The following is an 18,939-nucleotide window of genomic DNA, read 5'->3' as shown; positions in this document are numbered from 1 at the left end:
TCTGTGTTGGTTTCTTAAAGATATCCAATTCAACATTTAAAGGTTTTTTGTGTTTTGTGTGCGATGTGATTGTAAAACGTTCCAGGTTCTTTATGTGTCCTATGCACAACAGTTAAAATGAAACTGTTATTTGCAATGAAATACTTCTCTGGCTCCACAAGTTAAAATGTAGGAATAAAGGATAAAATAGCAACAGGGAGAACAGTTTGTGGCCCTGGGGATTAGGGTGTCTGATGATCCCATGAGAATTCATTCTGAGCCAAGAACACAGTTTTCACAGAGATTAGATACAGAGGAGAATGTTGCTGATTTACATAACATGGTGTAGTTGGTTATCTGTACTGGACATTTGCTTTGCTGTAGCTAGCTGATTCAGATGAGTATGTAAGGCTTCCTCTATGCTTACATGAAACAAATGACTTTAACAGTCATGCTGAACTTACACAATATCTGCTGTAAACAATAGGGTGTGATCCTGTATGTGTGAAAACAAGGAGCACATTATACACTTCATGTCCCTTACATCAGAGGTTACAAAAGTCAAAAATCAATCAATTGTAAGGATAAGTTCTCATGTAAAATCGTAACCACACTACATTTTCTTGGAAACGAAAGCTACCTTCAGCACTCATAGTTTGTCAAGTGAAAAGGTTGGCTGTAAAACAAGTGAGCAGGATTAAGATGTTTCAGGTTACTGTATGTCATAAGACCAGCTAAGTTCCTCTTACCCCCATAAAGCCAACCATCTGGTTTCACTACAGCTGGGTCAATATACAATATGGGGAAAACCAGAGAGTGATATTAATAAACCTGAAATGTCTTCCAACACAGCTACTCACTGTAGTGGAGAAGAAGACTTTTATTTTTTTTGTGTCTGTAGAAGAAGATGTTTTTATTATTATTCTCATGAGCATGACTCACACTTCTTCTGGATTCCCCTTCAGACATGTTTTTTACAGAGGACATTTTGAATTAGTCAGATCCAATCTCTGTTTCATCAGACATGTGTCCTCAAAGCTTTCCTCCTGCACTCAAGTTTTACAAGGTTGAGTGGAAACAGGGGGACGTGGCAACATGTGTCTGGTTAGTGAAACGTGTGTTCTCTGGAGAAGCAGTGCAGCGCCTCAGCCAAGAGGTGGCAAAGTATTTTTAATTTCTGATCAGCAGTGCTGTTGAATGACAGAGGTCAAAAAGAGACATCAGATAAAAAAAAAAGGTGAGGCAAGGCGGAAGGGCACGTTTTCTTTCAGCCGCTTCTTGTTTACTCTCTCTCTTGTTTGATATATTTAGATATGTAAACTAGAGGAACAAACAATCTCTATTAAGAAAGGAGGCCATAAACAAATAAAAAAGCAAATAGTCTGAGTCACCGAGGGTAATGAGAAATGCTCACAACAAGCTTCCAGTCTTGTATTGGAAAGGAGAAACACTGCTTTACTTAAGAATGTTGTTGCATAAGTCTGTGAGCTTTCTGAGCATCACAGAAGTGAAAGTGAAAATAAACTTTCCCAGTGACACATGGTTCAAAAATAGGATTCACTGAAATCATATTAGCAGGAGAGGAGTTTGCCACCATATGGTCCAGTCTTTATAGTTTATAGTCCCCTTTCACACGTAGGACACTGCAACATTGCTCTCAAAGTGAACAGACCTTTTTCACTGCTGGATAACGGCACCAGAAGGGAAATCATGAAATCAAAGAAGAAGAGTGACCTTAAAGTAAGTTCTCACCCAGGTTGCATCATTTATTCATATTTACACCTTTTATACATACTATAGTGTGTTATGTTATATACAAATTATAATTATGCATATCATATTAATAATATGCAGTACCAGTTTGGACACACTGTCTCATTCAATGGTTTTTCTTTATTTTTTATTATTTTCTACATTGTAGGTTAATATTGAAGACATCAGAACTATGAAAGAACACATATTTAATTATGCAGTAAACAAAAAAGTGTTAAACAAACCAGAATATGATTTATATTTTATATTCTTCAAAGTAGCCACCTTTTGCTTTGATGAGGGCTTTGCACACTTCTAGCATTCTCTCAATCAGATTCATGAGGTAGTCACCTGGAATGGTTTTCAATTAACAGGTGTGCCTTGTCAAATGTTAATTTGTGGAGACCATCAGTTGTGTTGTGTAGAGGTAGGGTTGGTACAGAGTTCAATTCAGTGAATAACCCTATTCGACTACTGTTCTAATCCATAGTATGGCAAGAACCACTCAGCTTAGTAGAGAGAAACGACAGTCCATCATTACTTTAAGACATGAAGGTCAGTCAATCATGAACATTTCAACTTTGATACACTGAATGTATCCTCAAGTGCAGTTGCGAAAACCATCAAACTCTAAAACTGGCTCTCATGAGAACCGCCCCAGGAAGGGAAGACCAAGAATTACCTCTGCTGCAGAGGAAAAATTCATTAGAGTTACCAGCCTCAGAAACTGCAAATTAACAGCACCTCAGATTAGATCCCACAGAAATGCTTCACAGAGTTCAAGTAGCAGACTCAGAGGAGACTGCGTGCATCAGACCTCCATGGTCGAATCGCTGCAAAGAAGACACCACTGAGGAAGAACAACAAGAAAAAGAGAATTGCTTGGGCCAAGAAACACAAGGAATGGACATTAGAACAGTGGAAATCTGTATTTAGGTCTGCTGAGTCCAAATTTGAGATTTTTGGTTCCACCTACCATGTCTTTGTGGGACGCAGAAAAGGTCAGCGGATGGTTTCCACCTGTGTGGTTTCCACCGTGAAGTATGGAGGGGGTGCTTTGCTGGTGCAAATATAAATCATATTCTGGTTTGTTTAACACTTTTTTGTTTATACATAATTCCATATGTGTTCCTTCATAGTTCTAATGTCTTCAATATTAACCTACAATGTAGAAAATAATGAAAATAAATAAAAACCATTGAATGATAAGGTGTGTCCAAACTTTTGACAGGTACTGTATATGTACATATTACATTATATACACATTGTGACACATTCTTCAAAATGTTGCTGTGTGACTATTGTTTATATACAGTATATATATTATTGTGTATTTTATACATATATTATGTATTCTTTATATATTTATATATTTTATGTATGTATATCATTACTGTGTATACAGTGAAATGATCCTACAATTCCCGCTTCTATCCTGTGCAATTAAAGTCTCATTGCAATTATATTTATATACATTTAACATAATACTATTTAACATAATACTACACACCATGAGTGCATTAAGATTGTGGGTACAATTATCAATCATGTCTGTGTATGTGAAAGGGATATATAGTATATACTATTTGGTTTAGATGTAATTTTATCTTATTTTTTGCTATTTCATTTTCCAATCACTTTTTTCCCCTCTGCTTCAGACTCTTAAACTTCATCAACTGAATTTCCTTATCGTATTGTATCATATCGTATCGTTTCGTATCTTATCTTAAACAATGGATTTTAAAACTGATTTTGTAGCTGTTGTTGACCACAGGTTGTACAATCTCTCTTCTATGCTCATTTCCAGTATTTTGACAAATGCTATTCCCTTGGCTCATGTATGATAGATTCATATTAAATATTTAATTATCATGGTTTATGATATTGTGCATGTGTTATGGGAAAGGGTGACAAGCCTGAAGTTACAGACACCCACTCTGGCTCTAAATATAGTGACACTGATTAACTGAAGCAGATAGGTTAAAGACAGCATTAACGCCATTTAAAGGTTAGAAGTTATATACTGATGATAAAACATGCCCAATAAAGCTTATGAAATAAATAATATCCTTAGATAGACTAAGGTCATAGAAAAATAGACATGGTTTTCTTCAGTTCTTGCCATTAGTTGAATATCACATATCATATCACATACTAAGAGCAAGATGGAGTCATCTCAGTGTATCTCAGTGTATCTTGGTGTGTCAGAGAGATTATATTTTTGCTCAGCTGCATAAAAAATGTGTATGCAGGGAATCAATTCTGTGAGTCAGTGGGATGACATCACTGTGAATCACAATTTTTTTGATACTACTTGTAATTGTTTACACTGCATAATTCTTGCACTTGTACAACAATATATTATTTATATTGTATATATCACGTGAAAAAACACAATCATGCCAAGCTATCAGAAAGAACAGAACAAGTTTGACAGCTGGCATTGCTTTTTTGGTGGCTGGTGCGTTTAAAGACCAATTGTAAGGTCACTTTTTTTCCAGTTTATTTGTATTCTAGCCTACATCCTATTACATTTTGTTGAATTAGCCAAGAGAAAGGCGGAGTAAGGATGTACTAGATGTACTCTGAGTAATGATTTTTTTTTCATGATGAACTGACATATAATTTATAATACAATACAATTACATTAGTTACCTATGGCAAAGTGAAAGTGACCTTTAATCGACTTTTTTTCCCCCGCAAATTGAGTTCATTCTCATCGACACATGACACAATGTTCGCCCCAAAACGTGATATTCGATCTCCTGTTCGCCGCTTTGTCGAGTTTAATCGTCAATATAACCACGGTTTCCTCCGGCTCGTGAAGCATCCGCAGCTGAACAGGCGATTGACTCGTCATCAGCACATAATGACGTAGGCGGCGTAGTAGATTGAATGAGCCGGCGAGCAGAGCACGAGAGACTGAGAGACTCGCCTCAGAGACATCCAAGACACCGACGAGAGGGACACTATGAGGCTGTGAAGCGTTTTTTTTCTTCCGACACCGACAGATAAGGCTTATAAAGGGACATTGATTAATTACTCCATCGTCTTGACAGCACAATGGCACGAGGAGAGGGCGCGGAGCAGTGCGCGGCGAGTTTGTTATCAGTCAAACCTTTAACTACAGAAGTCAAGACAGCAAAGGTAAGAGAGCTCGATGCTATGTTTGATTTATTCGGGGCTGTTAAGTGAGGGGTGTTTCAGTCAGTGTCGCCCCTCTGTGTTCAGGGGCGTGAAAAGGCGCCTAAATGAAAGGTAACGGTTAAAAAAAATGTGCTCGTCGCTTCCTTTCCGCTCGCCTCACTTGTCCTCGACACATGAATCTCTCCCTTTTTTTTCCGTCTGTCCTCGGGCAGCTGCTCGTGCTGCTCCTGAGCCTGACACACCGGCTTTAAAGGGACCACCTCCGATTCAAACTTGACATTTTGGGGGAAAAAAATCCTCATTCAAATGTCAAATGCAGCACAGCAGCCTTCAGTGATGACAGATGTGGCGTGCAGAAACGTGACGTGTAACGTACCGCTGAGCTGCGTGTTGCATGATTGATGATTCATTTGGTTTGAGAGTCTAAAATTAAATATTCAACAGTGACATTTATTATAATATTAAAACACATGTCAGCCAGCCTCTTGGAGCGCCCTGCACAGAGACTTCTCTGTGTATTAAACCAGTCTGAAAGCCTTTAAAGGACTCAAATTGGCATATGTATGAGTCTAACAGCCTCCAAATAACTCCCAAGTGTTGATTTATATGACAAATGTGACCATCTACAGCCTGATATGCCTCCAACATCATGTCTGCTCTCCGATCCCTCTTTTACCAACTATATCAGATCACATTTCAGACATTTCAACTTTACTCATTGATTAGAACATCTACAGTCTAAGCTGTTTTGGATTAAAATGTACCTCAGATGCATCTTTAGAGTTAAAAGGATTCATATTTTGTATATTCACATTTTGCCTGGGACTTTTTAATGGGGATTTTCATTGCTTTTGAATCATTTATTCAAGAAAGATTACTCTATGCTGAATTTGTGCCCCCGAGTAGCTCTTCCATGCCAATGGAAATCATTTCATGTAACTTCTAAAAGTTCCGTTCAATGTTTTCATTGAATCCGCTATCTTTCCGTGTTTTGCCCTCTGAGGCTGTCCGCCCACTCCTGTATTGTACAAGATTTTCCTCACCAGTCATCTGAGGTCGCCTACAGCCTGTATTCCTTCATTAAATCTTAATACTATTTTTAGTTTCTCATGATTATTATCCCAGCGTGCTGAAGGTTTGTGAGGAGGCAGCAGTTTGCTCACAACATGAGGTGCTGCTGCTTTTGTGTCTGTGGCGGATGTGAATCAGGCTCTAGATACCCCCTTGCTGACATCATCAGCCCGTATCAGGTGATTGGCTGTGCCTACGGGATGTGATACAACTCTAGACTGTCTGCTGACTGCTGGCCACTCAGCATAAAACGTCACACTACCTCCAACATCCTATTGCTGGAGCCAATAGCAGCGCTTGAGTCTTAATGATGTGGTGTGTGAACTACAGTAACCTCATACTTTCACACCGCTGTCTGACTTCGGAGTATAGGCTCGGGCTCCATCGCCATTGGGGATTTGTCCCTAATCTGACGTTCTGAGCAGTGGGGCGAGGGAAGTTAGCCAATCTCGGTGCCTCGTGGTAACAGGTTGTTTAACATAGCGAGATGCTTCGACAGAGGGATGGATGAGGGAATTTGTAGCTGAAAACAGGGATTAAAAAAACCCCAGACAGCAGATGAGAGCTGTAGATAATGATCATATACCCACACCACTTAACTGTCAGTCATAGCTCCTCTGGGAATACAAGCATTTCAGTTTTTACAGTCGGATGCACAAATTAACTGCATTACATATCTCCTCTGCCCTCCTGTCCCCCCACCCCCTCTGCTTGTCTTCCAGCCAAGGGCCCAGAGAAATCGCCTGTCGGTGTGGAGCAAACTCTGCTACGCCATCGGCGGGGCTCCCTACCAGATCACAGGCAGCGCCTTGGGCTTTTTCCTCCAGATCTACCTGCTGGATGTGGCTCAGGTGATTGACAGGAGACACAGAAGACAGACATTTTGTTTAACTGAAGTGGCCACTTAAATGTCCTTTTGTTTATTTGTATATCCTTAAGTTCATTCTGTGCTTTCCTTCTGTTCTGCATTTGTCCCCGTAGTTGCACATACTGATTAGCTTCTTGTGTTCATTCTTCTCAGCCTTGGATCACTTTAACAGTCTCCAGCAGTAGCCGGTCAAGCGCATTAACCTGGTGTCCTGCTGCTTTGTTTTCTTACTCAATTAGCGAGTTAGACGTTTCCACTGTACACAGACCATTCAAGCTCAAGAGCTGAGATCATTAGAGTGGCTTTGAATGCTACATTGTCCTAAAAGCAAAATGGCACAGTTGTGTATCTCACTGCTGTTGTGTCATATTCTCACTGGTGTCTTGGCTCTTTTGAATCATTCCCTAGCAGCGCAGCCATATGAGGTGGTGTTTAGTGTCCTCTTTGTTGTGGTTTCATGTCTCACTCTTTTTCCATTTCCTCCCTGTAGCTGGACCCCTCCCATGCCTCCATTATCCTGTTTGTGGGCCGGGCATGGGACGCTATCACGGATCCAACTGTGGGTTTCCTGGTGAGCCGGAGTAGATGGACTGGCATCGGCCGCATGATGCCCTGGTAGGTTTCTGAATCTCACAGCGGCGCAATGTTTCAGGACAAGTTCACAATGCAAACAGGATATTAAGTGATGAAAAGGAAATGCTGGAAATGAGTGTGAGATGTACTGACAAGAAACAGCTCATGAGACCCTAGCAGGGTTGGCTGCAGGGTTGAAGTGACTACCGAGGAAGAATGTGGTTGAAATTATGAGAATATAGTCCGTATGAAACACCATTCATTCGTGAATCCCATACTAAAGCCACAAGTGTAACATTTCTAACACACAAACAGCAGCTGAGGCTTCTTTCTAGATGCAGACGTGTGGTAGAATCAACCAGCTGTTTTAGTTAAGACACATGTTGTTCACTTTTTGAATAGACCTGCCATTGTGTTGTAGCCGAATACAACACTTGCTAGAAGTCGTGTGCTACATACAGGACTATCAATCAGGAGATACGCTTGGAATGTGTTATTACACTGTTGTGTGTTATTATACTTTTTTTTTAATTTTTTTTTTTACACAAAGTTAATTTATCGTTTCCCATGTCTTCACTGTTTTCTGTCGCTGCATGGTGGTTTGTAGTTTTCTGTTCCTTTTCCCTGAGTCACTAAGCTATGACATTACCAAAACCTGATTAGTAGGTTTCAATGACGCTCCTGGAACAACATTAATTATGATATGAGATTGTGCGTGTATTGCACACATGTCCTTGTGTGTTCAGAACAACAAAAAAACGAGACATACTAGTCATAAACGCCACAGGCTACCTTAATTTCCTATCTGTGTGTAAAGAGATTGGCAATATGAATAAACGTATAACAATATATTAAAGTGTATATATAATTCACTTTATTTACTAGGGGTAACTAACTTAAGTAACTTAACTAACTAAAGTTAGCAAATAATTGTAGTGGAGTAAAATGTACAGTATTTTCCTGAAAAATGTAGTGGAGAGGACGTATCAGAAAATGGAAATTCTCAAAGAAAGTACCTAAAAATTTTACTTAAGTCCAGTAAATTGTACTCACTTACATTGCATCACTGGTTATTCTAAATTTTTGATAGGAAAGTAATGCACATTATGGACTGTAGTGAGGCACTGATCACTGGAAGTGGACTTTAAAGCAGAAACATTTTTACATTTTGAAAATATTTTTACTTTTACAGCAAATGTGTATTCGTTCCAAATATTGGTCTCTTTGATGACTAATAATCGGTATCAGTAAAACTTCAAAAAACCATCTTAGTTGATCCCTAATATATACCATTAAACAATAAAGTGGTAAAAAGAACCATTTATAAAGTACAGTAAGATGGAAATGTTTGCTTCTAGCTAATCTAAGGAATTAAATACCTGATTAAAAACTACACACATTAGAAACAGAATTCTTAATTTGATTTGTCTAAAAAGTATATGTATAAGCAATGCAGGACAGTATCGTCAGTCTTATGTATGTATGAATGTGTTAGCCTCACTGGCAACTGGTCAAGGGTTTCCCCTTCCTCGTGCCAAAAGCATGCTGGGATTGGCTTCAGCTCCCTGCAACCCTGAACAGGCTAGATCTGTACTTTTAATATATTAAAAGTACAATTAAAGACAATAATGGCCATGTGATGCTGACAGTTGAGCTCATGGAGGAAGTCAGTTTGTGTAAAAATGACCTTGTGTCGTGCTCAAAGAGTGAAACTGGGTGCTGTGTACATGAGCAGGGGAGGAGAGTGTGAAATGTGTCTGCTGGATGTGAATCCCCGCTTCAGAAACCATCGCCTGAGGCTATGATATAATTTGTGCCGGAACAGATCTAAATATTTTACGGGCATTTGTACGCATGTGATATCTTGAGCATCGTGGGTATTTGAGTCAGAAACGCTGGCTGTGCACGAGCTGCACTTGTGGGGGGAGGGGGGGAGGGTGAATTCACCGGCTTCTGCTGCGATTGGTCCAACCTACAACACACCATCAGCTTCAAACCAATGGGGGTGTGTCCATATTTATGTGTGTGTGTGTTTGATTTCCCACTGACTGTTTAGGGAGGGGATTTAGCAGCAACAGAGAGAGGTTACCTTGGGTCAAGAGACATGCTTGGTTGAAATAATTGAGGTCATTGTTAAAACGGTAACATGTACATGATCCTCTGTGGCCTGTGTAGCTTTTCGAAACAACCAGCTGTTAGACAAGAACCCACAGCTGTCTTTTTATGTCCTCACTTATCTTTCCTATTTCAGCTGACAGTGTTTTACACAAAGACATTGTGACAGGAGACTAGGATGAGACATTTTGCCTTAAAAAATATATGTTTCACTTGAAACACATTAACAGCTTTTTGAGAATGCAATTTGTAATTGATCTAACTGGCAAATGATGACGCATAAAGAGTCTTTGGCTTGTGTTCATTCAGCCACGTGAATGGGCGACAGTTGCAACCAGGCCTCTATTTCCATATAAAATGGCTCTCATTAACCTAATTCACTCAGACATTGGAGAAAATCAGGAGGTGCTTCCTCTCTTATTTCCCACGTGTGCCCAGACGAGGACACCATATGTGAGTGCAGAAGTGTCTTGTTCATTAAGGAAACATCTTTCAGTGTTCAGTGATACTGCCTTCAGAGACTGTCAGCACTATCTCTCAACAGACAGCTCTCAACTTTCAACATGCAACCAAAGGCTAATTTTCCTTTTTTTTTTTTTCATATGATTGTTTAGTCTATAAAATGTTCCCATGTTCCAAGTGGCCATGGTGGCTCTTTGATTTAGTCAACCAAAATCCAAAGGTTTACTATCACATGAGCAGCAAAAATGATTTCCTGTTAATCAAGTAAATGAATACTTGACTTGACGTGTGTCTGTGTCAACAAGAGACACATGGTTTCCTTTTGGCACAAAAATCCCTTGTAGTTTCTCTCTTCACTGGCCCACAGCAATAACTGATTTCTAACTGTAGGGGCTTTTGTAGAAGAAAAAGTTTTAGCCCTACTGTTGTCTGTTTAAACACAACTTTCTGAAGTGGCACCAGCTTCTCTGACTGAGGTCAGCGGGAGGACACACAAAGCTGAGGAAGAGCGAGAGCGAGGTGGGCCAGAGCGGCCTCACCGTTGAGCCAGCCCGCTCTCGTCTCCCCATACAGCCCAGGCTGAGCCCTTTCTCCACACGCGAGCTCTAACAGGGCTGGATTAGGGGGATTATTCACAAAGCGGCATGAGAGAGTTGAAAAGACTGCAAGTGAGGAAAAATGAAAAGGGGGATAAAGGTACAGTAACAGTTGGCAGAATTGATTAAACAGTCCCTTGAGCAACAGGAAACAGCAGGCTGGGCGCACTTTTTTTCTCGTGCCAAACGGCACAGAATGCCAACGTAGTGAAGAAATATCAAACCCATTTGCCTCTTGAATCTTTTAAAATTTACTTTCATGATACTGTTTCCTGACAATCCTCTACTCCTTTCTTCACAGGATCCTTTTCTCTACTCCATTTGCCGTAATGACGTACTTCCTGATCTGGTATGTTCCTCCTTTTGAACAAGGGAAGATCTACTGGTACCTGATCTTTTACTGCCTTTTCCAGTCAATGCAGACGGTTAGTATGTCATGTAGACAGACAATTCTTACAGTACTTTGTTCCTCTTGTACCCACTGTGTGTACACAAGCCTAACTGTGTGTTTGTGTACATTTGCAGTGCTTCCATGTGCCATATTCAGCCCTCACCATGTTCATCAGCAACGACCAGAAAGAGAGGGACTCTGCCACTGCCTATCGTACGTCAGCGCTCCGGTGTGATCAGATTGTTTTACATGTGTGTTGTCGTTTATGCGCTGATGATTCATTTCTGTGCTGCTCTCAGGTATGATGGTGGAGGTGCTGGGCACAGTTCTGGGCACTGCAATCCAGGGACAGATAGTAGGTGGCGCATCAAATTGTCCCAATGAGACTGATGTCATCGACAGCACAAACTCGAATAGAAGCGATGTGCCAAAAGATGTTACACTGGATGAGACAGTGAGTTTTTTTTGTAATGTCAGAAAGTATTTACAGCTATTTGATACTGCCTTTACATGAGTGTTAAACTAAATGCTGTCTGTTCTGTCCTCAGAAACAAGCTTACTTGATTGCGTCAGGGGTCATCTGCATCATCTACGTCCTCTGTGCCACAGTCTTGTTCTTGGGTGTGAAGGAAAAAGGTATGAATCCATGAAATAACAAGGAGATGGAAAGAAGGTGGAAATCGTAGCAGAGCTGTTGACATGTATCTCAGACCGTTAGGGGTGGGAGATATGGCCAGAAATTAATATCACAATCTATTTAAAAGCAGTCACAATCCAAGAATCTAAATTGCGATCTTTCTCAGTTTCTAAATGCACTGTTGACTATAACCAGACCTGAAATAACCTATGAATTTCTCCATTTGCATCATTAAAACACAGCACTACATTAAATATAGTTGTTTGGCACAAGCTCCTCATCCACCATGTTGCTAGCTATAGCTTGTGTTGCATCCAACCCAATACTTGAAGTATGTGAAAGTTACTCGTCCAATCAGCATAAACATCTAGTTGGCTGAATCACACTATTATTTTGTTCATGTTGTGCGGATCTGCTAGTCAATGAGGTTATGTGAAGTTTGGAAATAGTTGCCCTTGGGGAAACATTTGGCCTCCTCCAAAAATGTCAGAATGCATGGGCCTCATTGTGGCAGACACTGAATATTATCAGACATAGTTTCTCATCATCGTCTTCATGCTTTAAATTCCTCACAGCAAAGATCTTCAGCTGTCTTATCTTTGTTCTCTTCTCCTCTGTGTTGAATTCTAGAGACCGTACGGAAAAACTCCCAGCACCTCACCTTCCGTCAGGGCCTGTGGCTGGTGATGAGCCACGAACCGTACATCAAGCTGGTCATCGGCTTCCTCTTCACCTCTCTGGCCTTCATGGTAACACTTTGTTTCATTATCTGTTTCATGGTCATAGTTAGAGAGATAATTAAATATTCTGGAAAATAGTTTACCGTCTGTTTAGAGTTAAATGGGAGGTTTGGTGCAACTTTAGTATCTGTCCATTAAATGAAGATACTGCCAGAAGAAAGTTAGCTTAGCTTAGCTTAGCATAAAGACTGGAAACAAGGGGAAACGGCTAGCCTTTTTCCAAAAGTAAAACAACTTGTCGTTTTTAAAATGTGGATTTGAGCATATTAAACAAACAAGATCAAAATGTAAAACTGTTCCTTTGCTTGAAACTGTAGTTGCGTAAAAATGACTCTTTTTTTTATTTGTCTTTACAGCTACTGGAAGGAAACTTTGCCCTTTTCATCACCTACGCTCTCGGCCACAGGAAGGACTTTCAGAATATTCTCCTGGTCATCATGGTGAGTTTTTCTAATTTGCCCTGAAGGACTCTTCGCCTCCTTATAAAAGCGCTAATCAGTGTGAGATTTGGAGGACATCAGTGCAATCTGCAGCAGTTTGGCCGCCCTTGCTGCACAGAGTAAGGTCCCAGAGTTTGTGGGGGTTGTCAGCCTGTACTCAGGCGAGGGGACGCATGCTACCGGGGCTGAAAGGGCAGATTTTCAGGGTGAGAGGAGGTGTTGTTCGGGCTCCTGGGAACCTGTCTCCCAGTCACACACTCACATGGCGTTAGCAGGAGATCGTGGGGAGACACAGTGGAGCTTTTGTGCCCCGGCCATCCTTCACTGCCACCATTGGCTGCTTTCTCCTCTCCATCCTCCTCGCAGCTTTCTGCTCTGATGCCTTTCCCTCTGTTTAGGAGTGGAAACATTTTTGGGCACCGTGTATCATAATTGGAGAGGTGGGAGTCGAGAGAAAGAAAGGGAATATTTTCCACTGTCCTTGCGCACAGTTGATGTTCATTTCTCAGGCTGCTGAGTTGGCAGGCTTGTTCCCGTGTGGTCATTTAAAACTGGTTGACCAAGTTTGGCCTTAGAGGTCAAAGGTTGTCAGCCCCCTGCAGGGTTGAATCAAGACCACACAAAGCATATTGTGGCCTTGTCCCTTGACCTCCTCCTGCAGCGGTCACTTTGTTCTTTCCGGTTCCCACATTTTCCAGAACATTAATCAAGCACAGTTAGAAGAGCTTGAATAATCGTATTTAATGAAACTACAATACCAATAGTTCTTTGTCTCTTTTCTTCCAGCTCTCTGGGGCCCTAACCATCCCATTATGGCAGTGGTTTCTGACTCGGTTTGGGAAGAAGATGGCAGTTTACTTTGGCATGACCGTAAGTTTAAAAAAACACAACCTTGTTTTTGGCATTTATTCGAAGAGGATGTGTTGTTACGGAATCACTCACATCCTTCTGTCTCTTTCTATAGTGGGCGATTCCCTTCATGATCCTAATCATCTCTGTCAAGAGCAACCTGATCATTTCTTACCTGGTCTCCATGGCTGCAGGTGTGAGTGTGGCAGCAGCTTTCCTCCTGCCTTGGTGAGTTTATCCACAGGATACATCCCTGGATCTGTATGCACATATACAATCTTGCTGATTGTGTCTTGAGATTTTTGCTAAATGTGGTGTTCGTTCTTTCAGGTCGATGCTTCCCGATGTAGTGGATGACTTCAAGGTTAGGAACCCGGACATCCATGGTCACGAAGCACTCTTCTACTCCTACTATGTGTTCTTCATCAAGTTCGCTTCTGGAGTATCCCTGGGTATCTCTACACTTAGTATGAAGTGAGTTAACTGATTCATTTTTTATTATTCTTATCTGTAAATCCTGTAAAATCTGTAAAATTTTATCCCTAACATTTTATCAGCACTTACTTATGTCTGCATGGCCGAGATCTCTAACACTCTACATGAGATTATCTCCACATTACAGCTCCGGCAGTCATGTGGTCAACAATCACATAATCCTTCGTCTAACAATCATGCCAAACTGTACTCCCATCAGCTCAACTTTTCTCTCTTTCTATCCGCATTTTTCTGCAGATTTGCCGGCTATGTGACTGGGTCCTGCTTACAACCAGAAGCGGTCAGTTTAACCCTGAAGGTGCTGGTCGCTCCTGTACCTGTGGTTCTTATCATTGTGGGACTGTTGATATTGAAGACCTACCCTATTGATGAGGACAGGAGGCAGGGCAACCGAAAACTGCTGCAGGAAATGCTGTAAGTGGAAAGTGAAATGCATGACAACGCAGAAGCTCGTGCTTGATTCAAGATAATAAAATAAATTATTTTTAAAATGCACACTAATTGCAGCATGAAATCTGCAAATTAACTAGTAACTAAAGTTATCAAATAAATGAATGAATATTTGCCGTCATAATGTAGAATGAAGTAGCAGAAAATGGAACTTGAGTAAATGCGCTTTCATTCCAACACTGATAATTACGTAAATACAAGGCTTATGTAAATCCCAATGAATAGGGCCTTGTAACATACTGTTACATTCATATATTGAAAAAATTATGTGCTCTCAGATGCAATCCTAAAAAATACAAGCTTGTTTCCAAAAACTGAGTTGCTGGAGTGACTTTATCCAGATATTATGACTTGAATCAAGAGCATTATAAACCAAAGTAATCTGCAGCAAAGGAAAACTGCTTCATTCCTTTTTAAAGACTCAAAACAGAAAAATACTTTACACATCAGTATTATGAAATAGATGTGCAGGAGAGGGACGAATAGATCAAAAGTTGCAAGCAAACTCACGCACACTGTCCAACTTTTTCAGAAATACATTTATTTGCAAGTTTCAGTACGAGATCTTCATCAGGCAAACAGTTTGTTAAGAAGAGAGGCCAGCTTAAATAGGAAGTGGCTGCAGGCCTGCAACCAATCACATGAGATCACTAGATGAATAACAAACATCAACTTCCCAACTGAGAGTAAACATACCATATGGTTGCATGAAGCTAGAGAAGCAAAACACTATAAATTGTAAATACATTCATGTTCTGTGGAGGGTAAAGGTCCCAAAGGCTAAACTACAGTCAACTGCGAGGAAAATTAAGAAAAAAAGAGCGAAAGAAACAATAGATAAATATGAAATTACACCATGAGTACACAAAAGCAAATAATACAATTTTTCTCCACCCTCGTCAAAAATAAGTAAATAGATCCCTACAAGCCCCCCAAAAAACAGTCAAGAATTGCACACCTATGTCATTTCATTGGAAAGAAAACTCAGTGTCTATAATAAATATGTTTATCAGAACTAGATAATGAATAAATAAATATAATCAACATCTAGACTGAAAAAATATGATTTGGAAACATGAATGTCTTTTTAAAGACTGAAATCAACCTGGCGCTGATGCAGCATGCAAGCTGCAAAGTAACTAAAGTTATCAAATAAATGTAGTGTTGTAAAAAGAATAATATTTGAAACTTTAACACTTAGCAGAAAATGGAGAGACGAAAAGTACCAGGACCTCAAAAAAGAGCAGTAATTGAGTAAATGTACTTAATTACATTTCATCACTGCCGAACAAAGCTAGACATTGTTGTGCAGAAGGACTCCTGCATGATCACAGTAAAGAAACCAGTGAGATGCCAAACTCAGTTCCGCTCTGTATACCTGAGCTAAATTCAAATTAAACCTTCAAGAACAACTGTTTTGCTCTGCTGTTGGCGTTCATTATTCATCCCGTGTGGACAAGCCAAGTCCTTTGTGTCTGACTCCTGGCTGTTCTCCCATCCTTTAACAGGGACTCGGCAGCAGATTCTGAGTCTGAAACCTCAGCGCTCGGGAGCAGCGTGTGAGCGGCGGAGGAAGAGCCAGCCGCTGCTTGCTTTACAAGTTTGCACAAGCTGTCGAGGGACACAACCACCAACTATAATGAGGAGGGACCACAGACCACTACTGGTGCTGAGACATCAGCATCTACTGGCTCCCTCGATTGGATCACACAGGTTTACGTCGCCCTCTGGTGGCCGACCAGTGTCAGCTCGTGTGTGATCAAAGTATTTTCTGCGGTTCGTTATCTCCAGCTGTGTCCCAATTTAACGTTGTCTGTGAAAACTAAAAGGCAGCTTACAATATCTCCAGGTTAGAGTCAGTGTCTGTTCTTCTTGTTTCCACCTCCAATATACTTTTTCCTTCTTCTTTCATCATTTAGCTAGAACACTGCACCAGAATCTGTCCATATTTTAACCTAAATAAGCATCTACTACTGAACTGAACAATACAATCATTTAAAGGAAGATAAAACATGTTTTCAACAACTAAAGATTCTATAAGTGTGAGGCTAAGACTCATGGGAGCTGTAGTCTTTTTTTTTTTTTTTTATCTCAATGGAAATCAAAGATCTTTTCCAAAGATGTGTACTGTTACTGTTTAGTGACATGATCCTGCAGCTGTCTACTTGTTGTTAGAAGCTCCCTCCATTTTTTTTGTGCATTGCATTGTGGGACATTAGTATTCATCAACTCTGTTTTTACACTCCTCCAGTGTGAATGCACTACATACTGTGGTTACAATAGGCTGGAATTGGGACACAGCTTGTTATTTGTGGTTTTGTTTATGAAGTATTTATTTGCTGGTTTACAGGACTGGACCTTCAGTCATGCAGGAAGGTCATGAGTATGAGGTTACCTTTAATGTTTACCATGTCTTAAGTCAGCCGTGTGTGACTTTTCATTCAGACGGTGCACTGAAAGAAATGCACAGTATGAGCCCTTATTTATAAAGGGCATACCAGCACTATCCCACTAATTGGAGTTTTATGAAGCTGTGCTACAATTTCTACTTTTCATTAGGTGTTTCCTGTGCATAATGTCATAAACACAAGAACTTTTAAGTGTACTTGAATCTTCTGAAAGGGGAAAAGACACCTCTTGGTATGATGCACTGTATGTAGGCCGAATCACTGCCTTACACGCACATCTTGTGTAATTAGTTGCAATGAGATTTTTCTGTTGGTTAATTTTGCTACTGAGAGGGGTTTCCCATCACACCTTTTTGTGCTTTAACATTTCAGCCAATCTCCATGAGGTTTGATAGACATTTCTGAATGTGCTTTTGTAACGAAGTCAACTCCATTATGAAGTCATTTCATCTGGCATGTTCTCACTTCCCAAGGAAAGAAAAAAAATGCTTTATTTAATTATTTATTTAAAACAGACTATCTAAGGGATTATAACTTTTCTTATGAAAGCACATGTGTATAATAATTTATTAACAGTAAATTGTTGTTGATGGTGATATGACAGAGTGATTTTCGAGTCCTGTTGAAAACATCGAAATGAGAGGAAACTATCACACGTTGCAGTAATGTGATAAACGAGCTGCTTTTTAGTGTTGTGACTCAAAAACAGCAGCCCAAACCCAGTTTTTCGGTAAGATATGCAGGAGAGATTTGTCCTCACTTAAAAAGTGGCTTGATTTAACCACAAATGACCTTATTTGTTAAGTTATTAAGACTTCAAAATGTAATATATTCCTGCATAGTTTTCATTCTTAGGGGTTTTTAAATTGCACTTAAAGGACCTAATGGAGCACATTATGTATCTCTTTGGTCTCTTTGGTGTTTATATGCTGCTGTATGTATGTATAATATGTAAATACTTTTTTCTAAGTTGGACCTTGATGAGCAATATGAAATTCAGTGAAGAGATAATGTGGTGTACATTTGTAATTTTAAGTCTGTGAATAAAGTTTGTCAAAACAGAAAAAAACACTGATGTGATTGCAATATCAATATAACTTTCCCCCTCCTTGTAGGTCGTGAAGAATATTGGTTGATTTGGCAGATAGATTTATTACATTTGCATTAAGTTAAAGATATTTAACTTAAGTTCAGTTTAAAGGTGCAATATGTAAGAATTCTAGTTGAAAACAATCAAAACAAACAAATTATCAACAGACTGTAAAGAAATAACAGTTTTTTCATTATGATGCCAATGTATTATGTTGCAGATATGTCTTCTATCTATATCTAACTTGCTAACCAGCTGACTGTGGCCCATCCTGGTCCAAACTTCCTGTCCTAGCAGTGTAAACACCAACACTCCTGTGGTGGTCTGAGCTCTCAGTCTGAACCACTAGATGCACGGCTAACTGAGCTAACTAGCTTACTGCAGACCCCTATTTGTTTGGATTATGACTTCAACAGCTGGCAAATTCTTACATATCGCACGTTTTAATGGGGCATTGTAGTTTTGGAGAAGAAATTCAAACTCAAAGAATTTTAATATTTATAATATCAATGAGATAATACAAACTCAATAACTGACTAAACAAGCTGTTCTCAGGGGAAAATAAGGTCCACAGAACACTGTTTAAAGCTAGAAAGGTGGCAGGGTCCGCCAAATATAAACAAAGTAAAACAGTATGAAACTGTGTCGTCCTTTAAGGTCAGTTTGTTTATTCAGTTAACTCAGTCATGGAAACAAAGAGTTTGTTCATTTAGTTTGTTTAGGCATAAAAACAAAATCAGTGAAGATCTTTCTCTGCTTATTAAAATTTCTTCACCAAAAGTACATATTGCACCTTTAATAATACTTGTTTGGACCTCCAGACATTTGATCTGGTAGAAAAGTTACATTTTTAAGAAAAGAAAAGAAAAGAAAAGA

At 39.8% G+C, this 18,939-nt stretch overlaps 1 protein-coding gene across 2 annotated transcripts; it reads left to right on the top strand.

Moving 5' to 3' along the window:
- The first annotated feature begins 1,526 nt into the window (after positions 1-1,526).
- Positions 1,527-16,413, top strand: LOC141011102 (sodium-dependent lysophosphatidylcholine symporter 1-B-like). Of its 2 annotated transcripts, none has more exons than XM_073484332.1 (14): positions 1,527-1,719; positions 6,672-6,800; positions 7,308-7,432; positions 10,865-10,988; positions 11,089-11,167; positions 11,254-11,408; positions 11,503-11,590; positions 12,222-12,340; positions 12,688-12,771; positions 13,558-13,641; positions 13,736-13,848; positions 13,951-14,094; positions 14,353-14,529; positions 16,074-16,413. In XM_073484332.1, exons 1-14 carry the CDS (start codon positions 1,690-1,692, stop codon positions 16,126-16,128), a joined length of 1,506 nt encoding a protein of 501 aa, XP_073340433.1. In that variant the 5' UTR covers positions 1,527-1,689; the 3' UTR covers positions 16,129-16,413. The 2 variants fall into 2 exon arrangements, with proteins under 2 accessions (XP_073340433.1, XP_073340432.1); XM_073484331.1 differs by lacking the exon at positions 1,527-1,719 and adding an exon at positions 4,657-4,878.
- Positions 16,414-18,939: the final 2,526 nt, after the last annotated feature.

This window comes from Pagrus major, chromosome 16, assembly GCF_040436345.1.
Source record: "Pagrus major chromosome 16, Pma_NU_1.0".
NCBI classification, from domain to species: domain Eukaryota; kingdom Metazoa; phylum Chordata; class Actinopteri; order Spariformes; family Sparidae; genus Pagrus; species Pagrus major.
Note: the sequence above shows the minus strand (reverse complement) of the source record. Positions and strands in the feature narration are given on the sequence as shown.

Excerpts from the sequence above, each read along its gene's own strand:
- LOC141011102 (XM_073484331.1), top strand. The coding sequence starts at position 4,795 with ATGGCACGAGGAGAGGGCGCGGAGCAGTGCGCGGCGAGTTTGTTATCA. Across the intron at positions 12,341-12,687 it reads TCACCTCTCTGGCCTTCATG|CTACTGGAAGGAAACTTTGC; the intron begins GTAACACTTTGT and ends TTGTCTTTACAG. Across the intron at positions 12,772-13,557 it reads ATATTCTCCTGGTCATCATG|CTCTCTGGGGCCCTAACCAT; the intron begins GTGAGTTTTTCT and ends CTTTTCTTCCAG.